General features: G+C 51.8%; 1 protein-coding gene across 5 annotated transcripts in view; it reads right to left on the bottom strand.

The window, feature by feature from the left end:
- Positions 1 to 13,254, bottom strand: part of Nfatc2 (nuclear factor of activated T cells 2) — a 123,812-nt gene that overhangs the window by 55,795 nt on the left and 54,763 nt on the right. For all 5 annotated transcript variants that reach the window (XM_063248152.1, XM_063248155.1, XM_063248151.1 and 2 more), the window contains exons 4-5: positions 5,344 to 5,546; positions 4,013 to 4,185 (exon numbers count right to left, since the gene is read on the bottom strand). In XM_063248152.1, the coding sequence (XP_063104222.1) occupies positions 4,013 to 4,185; positions 5,344 to 5,546 (376 nt within the window). The remainder of the gene's footprint in view (positions 1 to 4,012; positions 4,186 to 5,343; positions 5,547 to 13,254) is intronic.

The raw sequence follows: 13,254 nt of genomic DNA, 5'->3' as shown, positions 1-13,254 counted from the left end.
TCCCCTGAGGAGCCACACAAATGGGACCCTGAATAAGGAGAGGAGTCAGCCAGCAACCGAAGGATGGGGTGGGTGAGCAGAGCTCAAACTCTGTCCTACATCGGACCCATCGGTCTCCACGCCAAGGCCACAGCCCAGACAAACCCGATCAGACTTGCTGGCATGGGACCAGGCAATGGTAGTGCTTCTTCCTTAAATACATCACAGGTGACTCTCGGGTACAGCTGAGGTCAAGAACGCATTCCTGGTGGAGGTGACAGCAAGGGCCAAAGCCAGGAGTCCCCGGGGAAAGACCCCAGTGTCTTGTGTAGAAACTGAGCGCCAGGAAGGGCAGGCAAGAAGGCAGCCAGGGGGCAGTGGCTGAACAACAGGTCCCCCCACCGCATCCCCCCATCACCTCAGAACGCGCCTTGTTTAGAAATGAGGTCGTTACAGATGTCATTAAGGTAAAGGCAGAAGAGACTGTCCTGACTTAGAGTAGTGGCTGAATCCAATGAGCGGATCCCTAACAACTGAAAAAGAGCCCCGGAGACCCCCGGAAAGAAAAGGACCATATAAGGAAGGAGACAGAGATCAGAGGGGTGCAGCACAGCCATGAGCACCCTGAGCACCAGCAGCCCCAGCTGGAGAGACTCCCCAATCTCTCCCTCAGTGCCTCCAGGGCAGCTGCACCCCGCAGCTTCAGGCTTCTGGCTCCCAGTGACACAGCATCTCGAGGTTCTGAGCCACCAATGGAAATCGGTCACCAAAGTCTAGTAACTGACAAGGGCCAGGGGTTCGGTCACAGAAGGGAGCAGAAGTGACACTGAGGAGAGGCACGTGCCAGCGGGGGGAAGGCTGCCAGCGTGACCCACATGGAGACTTGTCTTTGGGGACACCAAGATTGTTCCCGCTAACCTTTGTCATGGGAGGGCCATTTTCTGCCCACAGTGAAAGGGCAGGGACTGTTGAAGCTCAGCAGAGTCCTGGTGAGAATCGGGGAGAGGGGAGAGGAAGCTGAGGCCCCTCTGGCCAGCACTGCAGCCCCAGTGGAAGCTACAAATGGAAATGTGGGTGTCAACCTGCAGAAGTGAGGCTGGACCAGCAGCAGTCAGCACGCAGATGAATAGAAGAAAGCTCTTTTCTAGGTTCTCACGGGGCTCTCCAAAGAGAATCTGTGGTTTTTTACTAGATTCTGAGAACCACCTCTGTTTCCCAAGAATAAACGGCTCTTCCAAAGTCAGTCAGCCAGCCTTGCAAATAAACACCCGCCCACCCCTGCTCTTTCTATCTGCTCCCCTCCCCAGCAGGTACACACTAAGTCGGTCAGTGAATATTTATCTTATACACTCTGTGTTGGTCTGAGTTACTCACTGTCAATAAATATTTGTTGTGTGTGTCCCTACAGATGATAGTGTAGGTCAGTGAGGGAGCAAATATTTATGGAACTCCTGGACACTAGTCTTGGAAAAACAGAACAAAAAGGTAATAACAAGATGAGACTCTGGGTAAGGAGCAGGGCTGAGGGTTGCGTGGTGGGCTACAGGACGGGGTGCGTCACAGAACTCAAGAGAAGGCTTTCTGCAGAAGTAGAAAGCTGGAGACGGGCTTTGCCACCTACTCAGTAAAAATGGATGAATCATTCTACCAAGAAAGCCTCAGTTTCTTTCTCTGTCAGAACAAGGTTGATGAATCAGTTGAATGCTCTTTATATAGAAGAAAAAAAAAAAAGAGACAGATTTTCAAGATTCACACTACTTTCTAACACCCTCCTCATAGGAGGCCCCTGTAGTTCAACAATGATCCTGAAAGTCTCAGCTTGACGTCAGCTTGCTGCAGACCAGGCCGGCCTGCAGAGTGAGTCACTGCCTGAAAGGGGAGGTGCTCACTGTCGGCTCAAAATCCCCCCAGTCACTGGGGAAGAGCCTGCATTTCCTCCCATGAGCATCCTGAAGTGTTTGAAACCCAGATGGGGTGGAGCAGCCACCACGACCAGCATTTGGGGGCCAGGGGCGGGGTCTGCTGAGCAGAGGAGGGAAATTCCGGGTTCCTCCGTGAACATGATTCTCAATATCTATGTTTGCCGCCTGCTGCAGGGTCCCTCTCGCTCCAAGCTCAGAGGGCAGAGTCCCATGGACTCAGCTGATCTGTCTTGACCTGAAATGTCAGAAGGAATTGGGGGGCTCCTTCGTTCTGTTTCCAGGGGCCAGCCAAGGCCGAACTCCAGCTACTCTCCTGGAGGGGCAGTCTTTCTCCTCCCTCTCTATATAACACTGCCGCACTGTCCCTGAGCTCACCTGTTCCTCAAGATCACCTCTGATTAACAGCGGCCAGAACATTTTTTAATTTCTCACCATTTGTGCGTGCATGCATGCATGCGTATAGGGGAGATTGCACCAGGGTTTTGTGCATGCAAACCCCTTATTCTTCCACTGAACTATACTCCCAAAGCCAGTTGCCATTTTTTAGAAGTCAGAAAATTCTCGGTTTATCCTTTAAAATCAGAAGACTTGGCCACAATGGGTGCACGCTCTCATGTGAACACACTGGCTGAGCTGGGTGAGCAGAACCCATCTAGGCTGAGGAATGTGCCACACTGGTCCCAACTCTATTCCTCTCAAACGCCCACCATCCACCCTGCTCCATTCCTTCCCCGTCGCTCCCCAGCCTGTGACACCTCCTTATGGCATAATTTAACACGGAACATGAGTACAACAACATAAAATATCCTTAGACTTAAAAATTCAGATAAACAGCTTTTGCCTCTGAAACAATGTTTACACTTTTCTTCTTACGCTTTTGAAAAGAACTCCTAAACAACTTCAGAAGTGCAGCAAGACAATAAGCTTTCTCATGTCTCACTGCAAAAATTCCTAATAATTATTTCTCTTCTGACAAGTACCTACGAACAAGCTGGGAGTGGTGGCACATGGCTGCAATCCTACCACTCTGGAGGCTGAGGCAGGAGGACTGTCTTGAATCCATAGCCTGAGCTACATAGTGAGTTCAAAGATAGATTCAGCTACGTAGCAAGATTCTGCCTCAAAAACAAAGAAGAAACCAACACAAAACACAAGCTCACACCTACTTCTGAACCCAGCAGAACTGGGCCAGGTGTTCCGTTCGGTGCCTACTTTATACCATATTGTGAAAATCCTCTGCAACTACCCTGTAAGCTTGCTGAAGACAGGGAAAATGTCTTGCTCCTTGAGGCTGCACAGTACCTAGCACACCCCCTGACACAAGAGAGACCTCAGTGCACACCTATGGGTGGGCGGAAGGGAGGGGTTGAATGTGATTCCTGCCTGCACAAGCTGGGGCTCAAATCCAGCCCACCACTTCCCAAACAGTTCCTCAGCTACCCTATCAAATGTGCATAAGGACTCCAGGCAGCCCAAAGACAGCTGTGAGTACCCCACAAAGGAGCAGCAGAGTCCACGCTCAACAAATGAAAGCCACTGTGACGGCACTGTTATCTGGGTGAGAGGAGGAAAAGAAACAGGGTGCTGTGTACAGTGAACTCACCCCAAATACACCTGCCCTTTTAAAGACTAGAGCAATAGACATTTCAAACATTCTAAATAAGGCTGTCAGCTCCTTACTGCCCATTAGCCATACTGTTTTTTAATTTCCTCTGAGGCCATAAAACCTTCCACAAGTAAACAGAAGCAGAGATAAACCTGCACATGTGGTCTGTCCCTGGCCCTTCTGATCATCTTGAATCAACTTCTCTGTTTGCTCTGCCTTGTGAGGATGGAGCCCAGGGCCTTACACATGCTAGGCAAGCACTCTGCCACTGAGCTACGTAAACATCTGTTCTTTATTTCTCTTTCCGAGGAGTGGGCTAGAGATGGAACCCAGGTGCAGGCTGGGCAAGTGCTGCACCACTGAGCTAGGCCTCCAGCCAAACTGACCATTTGTCCTCCCTTGTGGGTCCCCTGTGCTTTGCAGGCCATCAGGGTGCCCTGCCAGGTACCCCGCCCAGAGCAGAACCTCACATGCAGGACACTTTCCCAACACGAGCCCCACTTACAGCACTCAATGGGGTTGGAGGCCGTCTGCAAGGAGACGATGCGGCCGCTGGACTCCGGGATGTGGACCCGGAACACCAGGCGCACCCGGGTGTTCTTCCTGCCGATGTCCGTCTCGCCTTTGCGCAGCTCGATGTCGGCATTCCGGAGCTTCAGGATCCCCGCGCAGTCGATGCTGCGGGGAGAGCAAGAAGCCCATTGGTGACCGATCAGCTGGGGAGCAGGAGCAGTCACCAGGCCGGCTGCCCCAGGCGGGAGCAAACCAACAGCAGCCAGCCCCAGCCGCCTGGTGTGTCCGCCAGAGGTGTCTACCAAGGCGGCCACCAAGGGGAGAAAAACTTGCAAAGTAATCAGAGAAATTCCCTAGCTGAAATCACTTCTCTAGGGTTATTTTTCACTGTGACTCCTCTACTCTCAAAAAGTAGCTGAAAAACTCAAATATGTAACCCATGATAATCACAGACAGTCCCGTCGGTAAGAAGAGTGTGCCAAATTCAATCTGAGTGTGCTGTGCATGCCTGGTGGTGTAAGACAGCATACTTAGGGCCAGGGATTTAGCTCAGCGGCATAAACACCTGCCTTGGAAGCAGGCAGTCGTGAGTTCGATCCCTGGTACCGATAAAAAGGAAAAAGACAAAAAAAAAAAAAAAAAAAGACAGCATACTTTTGGTCTTAGGCAAAGCATGCGTGAGGGATTTAAGGTCAGAAGTAGCTGTCAAATATCTTAGGGAGGAAAAATACAAGTGATAAAGGAAATGTGAAAAAAGTTAACAGAAAATCTATGCGAATGATATTCAGCAATTCATGCCTTCTTACAGCTTTTCTGTAACTTGCAGTGTATTTTTTCATAATATATTTGTATTTGTGTGTATATCCAACACAGGTGTGCTGTGTTTCCCGACTTTTAGCCATGGACACGCAAGCTTTATGTCTTTGATTTCTGCATCTTTTTTTTTTCTTTTTTTTTGGCAGTTCCGGGGACTGAACTCAGGACCTAGCGCTTGCCAGGCAGGCGCTTACACCACTGAGCTAAATCCCTAGCCCCAATTTCTGCATCTTGACCCAATCATTTCCTTACGTGAAATCGATTTTTAAAATGTACATAAATTTAACCTCATAAAGCAACATGATCCAAAGATGCATGAGTATTCTCCTTCCTGATAGCCGAAAATATTCACCTAAGGTAGCTTTACAATAGAAACTTTTTGTGGAAAAGGTTGAGCCGCTCAGGGGTTTGCACACTGCTCCCACCTCCTGCAGAGCGCCCGCTGCCCCAAGCCCCGCCCCCGCTCCCTCACTTCCGGGAGAGGCCCCGCCCCCCGCCGGCGCTTACGTCGCCCTCATGTTGTTCTTGGGCTCCAGCGGGATCTCCAGGACCTTGGTGTTGCCCACGATCTTCTCGTAGCTGGTGGTGGTGACAGTCTTCCCCGTGATCCGGTGCACTTGGTAGAAGGCGTGGGGCTTCAAGATCCGCTCGTCCGCGGTGCCAATGAAGATCTGAAGCCCCAAAGGTTTGTTTTCCATGTAGCCGTGGAGCTGGGGGGAGAAAACAAATATGCAGGGTGTGATGGCTCTAGTCTGACAACCAAATGAAATCCAAGGAGCTGCTGGGCCAGAGAATATGAGATTCTTAGATATCATCGTCTGCGTGAATGAAGATGCAGAAATGGGCTTGATGTCCAAATGCTTGAGATCCCTCTAAAGCAAGTGTTAGGCAGCCGTGAGAAATAACACAGCAGCTCAGAACTGCATTCATGGAGAAGCAGCCAGACACCGTGGTCAACTGGTGACCGAAGGCCTGTGGTGATGGGGGGAGTTGTCACGTGGGAGGGAGGGCAGAAAATGACCCGGAAGAGAAACAGCGCTCTCAACTACAGCTGCCTGGGCGATAAGGAGGAAGCGCTGTCGCTTCTCCACGTGACAGACTTTTTAATATTTCAGTTAAAAAGTTTGACAGTTCAAAAAGAAAAAAAGGAAAAACACAATAATCTAATTTTAAAATAATTAAAGATGGGGAAAAATTTGTAGAACAAGAACAGGCAAAAGATTGGCATGTAGAATACACAAAGGATGCCTGTAAGTACGTAAGAGACAAGACTCCCCGCCAGCCTCATTAAAAGTCCCACGTCCAGAGGACTTTCCCAGCACCTTCTCTTTCCAAAATCCAAAATAATGCACTATCCAGTTTCTTGTACTCTGTGCCTTAGTTTTTTTCCAACAAATAAGCCAGTACTTCTTTGACAGCACATGTATCTGTCTGCGTCACTTGCCACAAAGATACCCAGCGCCTAGAACAATGCTTGGCACATAGGAGGCCTTCTGAGGGAATTAATACAAACTGTGCAACAGAAGAGTGGCAAAATGTTTGATCAGGCAGTTCTCAGCGAACAGAAATGGCCACTGGGACAGAGAAGGGTCCATGTGACTTGCAAACAGAGAATTCAAATGAACCCAAAGTCACTGGTTTTCACCTGTTAGATTGGCACATGTGTAACGTGGTCAGACCAAGTGCTTTGGACACTGAGGAGGAGAAGGTGGTCTACAGCTGGTGGGAGTAAAAACTGCCATGACTGTTGTAAAGCAGGGCTCCACAGCTCTAATGAAAATATACACACATCGAAGAACAGACACTCTGTGATCCGATAATCACCCAGAAGCATGTACTCTGCACCTGCGGGCATGTACAGTTTATTCAGGAGTTTCCTACACAGGTATAATGATGGTCAGTGATATATATATATATATATATATGTAAAAAACTATACATACGTATGTGTGACCCAAAAATATCTAGTACATATTTTTCAGGGGAAAAAAATATGTCAAAATCTACACATTATGAAGCAATGCAGACTGTTTTACATCCATCCACTCGTACATGCACAGAGACAAAAAGAAAAGATATAAAAGGACAAACTTCCAACTGACCACAGCATGACCACCCCCAGGACGGGTGAGCTCAAGATCGAGAAGGTGGTCAGAGGCCCCTGACTTCACACACCATGGTAAAACGAGCACATTCCAGGGAAGCTGGCTACTTTAATGAGTTGAGATATATTGTATATGTCATGATATGTATGTGTATATGTATATAATTTAATGTCAAAGTCAAGCCAAAAATTCGCTCAATTCTCCCCACTCACCAGCAGTAAAAAACGCCAGGCCAGTCATCCAACCCTTGTCTGCCTACTCTGTTTTCTCTGCAAATTTCGAGAGGCTCTGACAACTTAGCTAAGATCCTTCCCTTCTCTGAAGTTCTACAGAACCTCAGCAGAACCTCCTGTCACCTGCCACAAAACAACAGGTTCCAGAGTGCCGGAGAGAACTCGTGGTCCCCAGTGGCGCTGTCCAACCGAGGCGCCACTGCCCATACATACACACTAAACGAGAAAGCAGTTGGAAGCCAGTTTCTGAGTCGCCCTGGCCCCTCAGGGCCAGAAGCTGCCACAGTGGACAGCACAGACCAGAGCATTCCCCGCGGCAGGATGCGCTGTGGACACGGGCTGTCTAGAACTCTAGTGTCCCCTTCTAACAGTGACACAGAGACAGGCTGGGGATGGAGCAGAGTGGGGTGACAGCCTTTCTCATAACCCGCAGGGCTGACACCCACAACATTTACATAAATGTCTGGTACCCACCCAAGAGGCGGCCGTGGGCAAAGATAAAAGCCCAAGTCAGAAGCCGCTTATCTGAAGATCAGGTGACTTCTCAGAGGCAAAAGTCAGAAGAATGGCAGCGGTGGGAACAAAAGTTGATTCTGCTGGTTCTGCTTCGCATTGGAACCCAAGATAAATACATTTCCTAATCTCTCCTGGATTTCTTGGCATTGGTGAGGACAGCCTCAGAGTCACGAAGACAGACCGGCAGGACAGACTGAAGGTTCACAGCCCACACTGCTGCTCCCTCCACGACAGAAAAGCACAGGTGGCGTGTTGGGTGGACGTATGGGATTCGGCCAGGGAACGCCTGGAGATAAACCTGTCCCACTCTACATGAGTCTGACCACTTCTGGCCCCTCCCTGGGGTGTGCAGTGCCCAACCGCCTCTTGCTGGAGCAGCACAGTGTCCTTTTAAAAATGCAAATCAGATCCTGACACTCCCTCCTTATAACCCTCCTGACACCTGCCGTGGCCTTAGAATAAAATCCAAGCTTGAAAGTTCCTTGGCCATTGAGGGTTCTCACAGCACAGCCTCTGCTCCCTCTCTACACCTGTGAGGCTACTGCTAACACCAGCCTTTCTGTTCACTGAACACTCAGAGTAACCTCAGGACCTTTGCACAAACTGTTCTCTCTGCCTGGAGTACTTTTCCACCGTGCATTTAGATTTCATATCTGCCCTTTCCTGGGCTACCAGATTCACATGCACCCAGTGCCAGAGCCAGCTCTTCCAGTCTCACAAGAACCAACTGCTTAAGAATTTTAAGAATCAGCTGATACCACTTTGATGCCTTGGGTAAATGCTACAAAGCAGAGCTTTTTTTTCTGGAGAATTGAAAGGGCAGCTTTCACTCCACTGGAATTCTGACTTCATTCTGTCGCACCTGCCTTGTTTAGTAGTTTGATTAGTCTCTCTCCTGAGTATAAATTTCACAGTAATAGAGATCTTGGTCCTTCAGTTTGGCCAATGGCCGTCCATGAAGAAGTCGCCAACACACGATGCCTGCCTCCCTCGTGCCAAACACAGCACTCCGTGCTCTGCACAAGTCACACAACTCCATGCCGCCCAGGCCAGTGGGATGCGTCTGCATCCATCCTGCACAGTAAGAACACTGCCCCACCCTCTCCAGAAGGTGTAGGCCTTGCCCAGAGCTGCCCAGGATGATCCTCACCAGCTCTCAGAAGGTTTCAGCAGGGGAACACGTGGCCACTTACTCGCCTCTCCCAAAGCTCGATCTGGGTTTTGCAGACAGATCGAGAGCCTGAGATGACATGACCTGACCTGGGTCATGAGGCTTCGGGGTGGTCCTCCCAGGTCTCTCCAGCTGGGATGCCTGGACAAGCAAGGTCACCTCCAGACCCCTGCTGTGCTGCTCCCTGGACCTCCAAGGCAAAAGAGGCTCTGCTTCCTGCAGCCAAGGGGGAGCAGAGGGCTTCTGCTTTGTGCATTTTCTAAGTGCCTGCAGATTCTAGTAAGAAGGGGTGCTTCCCATGCACACCCCAAGTTCCACGTGTGAGTGGCTGGACCCTACAGCAGCCTGATGTGACTGCCCTAAGGACACCTCCACATCATGGGGAGCCCAGCGCGTGAGCCGCAGGTTGGGGGCCATGGTAGGCATACTCTGCCCTTGCCAGCCCAGTTACTCGGACTCCGATGAGGAAGATCGAGTGGTCTGTGATCTAAATGCCCCACCACGCTCCCTGTAAATAGCTCAGAATGTCACCACCTCGCCTCCTCCCAAGGGAAATTCTGCACCTGTCCTAGGTGAAGGCTCTTGTGTATGTTCTCGGTGCTCGGAGGCGAGCTCTAAGATGGCGCTCCCAGGACAGCAGCACTGTCCTATCTTAAATGACACTCATCCACAACACTGCAGTGCGTAGGGGTGGGGGTGAGTGCCCCGTACCGGCCTGCTTCCTCTGGCTCCTGGGCCGACGGTGGCTGTGTGCCTGCGGCTGGATTCTGCTTTTGCAGCCAGGCTGGTCCAGCCTGCCCACTCCGCAAAAGGAGGTCGACCAAAGCGCCCTCCACATCCTCAGTCCTCATCAGGGACACGCAGCTTCATGGGAAACCGCATCCAACTCACCCCAGCTCTGCTCACCCCAGGCAGCACAGACTGCCCGATGCCAGTGCAAAGGGCATCAGGATGCACGAGCCCTGCTTTTCCTTTTCTCGTTAGAGTGGCACGGTTCATTCGCAGCAGAAGAAAACAAAAGAAACACCCCTCAAAGTACGCAAGGGCTTCTGAGTACGACTCCCCAAACTTTTTTTTATTCACACTCGATCGCTAGATTCATTTTTCATATTATAATTGATAAACAGTAATTGCATACCCTTCTGCAGTACAACGTGTGCTGACATGGTGGAAAGGTTAAATCAGGCTAATTAGCAAGCCTGTCGCACCGTGTGCCTACGTTTTGTTGTACAAATATTTCACATCTACTGTTTCAGCTGTTCTGAACTCTACGAGGCCCGTGCCAGGTGCCATATTGTACAGCAGCTCACCAAAGCATTCTTGTCTCACTGGCATGATGTTCCCTTTCTTCTGGGCACATAGATCTCAACATACTGTTCCTACTTAATACTGCAGTGTGACGATTCCCCGTTAGATCTTGTTTTATGAGGCTGCCCCAGATGCCTGCATAGTACAGACGCCCCTTTGATTGACGATGGTCATAGCCCCGTACAGCTGAAAATACACAGGGAAAGTGCATTTAATGCGCCCGACCTGCCGAACCTACAGCTTAGCAGCAGGACGGGAGGCGGAGTGGGTGGGTGGTGCCCTCAGGGCTGCCCGGGGCCACAGGCACGCCAGTGTCCGTGTCCAAGAGAAAGGCTCACCTTATATATCCCCAGCTCAAGGAAGGTCCATATTGCACTACAGGCCCACTGGAGGCACACTACTTTTGCAACATCATAAATGAAAAACCCGGGGCTGGGGATATAGCTCAGCGGCGTAAGTGCCTGCTTGGCAGGTGCAAGGTCCTGAGTCCAATTTCCCCAAAATAAATGAATGAATGAATGAAAACCCTAAATGGCTGCATCCTACTCTCAGCCGACAACTCCAACCCAGAAACGCGAGGCTGACTTTCACGCTGGCAAGCGGCCAAACGGTTTTGAATTTCAGTAACTTCACGTTATGTCACATTTCTCTTGGATTTGGGATATCAGGAAATAGGCAGCACCCTCAAGGTTTGCTCTGAAGAGCCCCGGGAAGGAGGGTGGTGATTCCCAACAGCCGCATCACACCCCAGGAGAAGCGCTTTACAAACACAGGTGGGTCCCGAATTCTGCGGCTGATTGTTGGATGCAGACAGCCAAGCTCAGACGGGCCACCTCACCCCACTCCTGTCCCTCGGGCCTGTGCGCACACCTCAGTTAAGCTTAGTACACAAAGGCTTTTCACCTGTCTGAGCAGGTGTCCCACGGCCAGGATCAACAACTCCCGCAGGAGCCGCCCATGGCCTCAGCCCACACGGTCCATCTCACAGCCTGTCAGGTCTGCTTCCTGTGTCCATCAAAGGCCCCTCCCGCCTCACCATCTCTGTAATCCGGTCCCTGACTTCCCCACTTAAGCAGGGCCTGAGCCATACACAGGCTCCTCTGCACAGCAGCTAGAATGCTTTGGACTGTTGGAAGTTAGCTGCTCTGCTCCAGGCCCCTGGCCAGGAGTGAGAGTCTGACCCGGTGTGGTGGTGCATACCCGTAATCCCAGCACTCTGGGAGGCTGAGGCAGGAGGATCAAAGGATCAAGCCCATCTTGGACAATTTAATGACACAGCAAAACTGCCTCCAAACTGGACCATGAAAAGGGGCTGGGGATGTAGCTCAGTGTGAAGGCCCTGGCTTCGATCCTCAATAACAGAGGGAGAAAAGGCTTGGGTCCTGCACCGTACCGAGGATCCCGTACAACCCAGCCTCCGACCTTCACCCTCTTCCCAGCTTCCCCGGCAGCCACGCTGGCTTTGGGGTCCTTACACAAGCCAGGCCACGCTAGGCAGGGTCCCGCCGGAACCCCGCTCCCACTGCTTGCCCCCCACCATGACGGGCTCACCCTCTCCACTCAGCTGTCGCAGGATGACCCCTTATCGGGGCTCGGGCCCAGACCACCCGCCCAGCATTTAGCCCTGTCCTGCGCCCTCAGCAGGGGCCCTTGCTGTGCTGCTCCACCTCCTGCCCAGAACCTCAGTGTCCAGAGCGCAGCGGCCCGTCTGTCCTGTTCCCTGAGACCTCATCGGGGCCCAGAATCCCAACTGCACCGGGGTACAGGTGCCGGCTCCTCCGGGTGCCAGGAGGTGGGCAGCCGTGTCTGCCCCGGGCCCCGCGCCGGGCCCCAAGGCCGGCGGAGAGGCTGGCAGGGCCGTGCACCGTGGGACCACGTGGGGAGCCGTAAAGACAGAACGAGGCTTGAAAACCAACGAGTCAGCTTCTCTTCGTAGTCTAAATTAAGAATCAAGTCATTCGGTATTTCTCACATCGCTGGAAATTAAAACCAGACACATCTACCGCACAGCAAGCACGCTCGCTCAGAGGCTGGACGGCCTGCAACACGCTGAATTGGTTTCCAATTACCATGTCCACGCTGGAAACCCCAGGAAGCCTGGAGGGCAGCAGGAGCTGCGTGAGGGGGAGCTCGGGCTCCCCAGGTACCTGAGGCCGAAGGTGGCACGGGGCCCTCGGCCTGCAGCCTCAGGAATGGTCTCCCTAAAGACACTGGGCTCCCCACCGCTGCTCACCCCCCTCCACTGTCTCCCAGTGCCCGGCCACTGCGCGCCCCTCCTGGCCGCCTCTCTGCGGACAGTCACAGAGGCACAACGGGGTGAGCTTTGGGTCCGGGGTCGGTACCAGGGACGCTCCAGGGCAACCTCTGATGTAGCTGGGCACACCCTGAAGCCCTCTTCCTGCCTCCGCACAGCCCCAGGGTAGGACGGAGCAAGTCTGAGCCCTGGAGTCTGGCTGTCTGGGTTTGCAGCCAGGCGGTGGCGCTGACCGTGTCCTTGTAGGGAAATTGGTCCACGTCTCTGGGCCTCAACGTCCTCTCCTGTGAATGGGCTGGCAAGGCTGCGGGAGGGTGGAGTGAGTCATGCACCAAGCACCCGGGCACGCTAAACCCTCCTTACTGTCTTTCATGAGGCTTGGAGGCACCCGGTAGTAAATGCCTCTTTTCTGGTTTCTGTCCTTGGAAGAAATAATCTTAAATTCTCCCACCTCTAAAATATAATGACCTTCAGGTATATTTAGAATAAAACCCAGCCTCACCATAGCAGCCTCCAAAATCTGCCATGTCACCATCCCATCGTTCCCATTCTGATGCAGCCACCGAGCGTCCTTGCTGCTCCTTAAACTGGTCAAGTTCATTCCTGCCACAGGACCTTTGCACATCTGCTCCTTCAGCCTAGAACACTCTTTCCTTGGGCCTGTCCATGGCTGCTCCTTTGGGACCTAATGTAAGATCTTCTCTAAGTAGCCTGGCCAAAGCAGGGCCTCCTGACATCTTCCTGTTTACCTCCTTCCCAATCGCCGTAACGTTACCCTGTGCATTTGCTTACTGTCTGCTTCACTTCCATCAATGACCGGGAGTCAAACCT

Source organism: Cavia porcellus, unplaced genomic scaffold, assembly GCF_034190915.1.
Source record: "Cavia porcellus strain 051 isolate PalLab524CR breed Dunkin Hartley unplaced genomic scaffold, mCavPor4.1 scaffold_5, whole genome shotgun sequence".
Taxonomy (NCBI): Eukaryota; Metazoa; Chordata; class Mammalia; order Rodentia; family Caviidae; genus Cavia; species Cavia porcellus.
The sequence above is the reverse complement of the archived record's forward strand: the minus strand, read 5'-3'. Positions and strand labels throughout refer to the sequence as shown.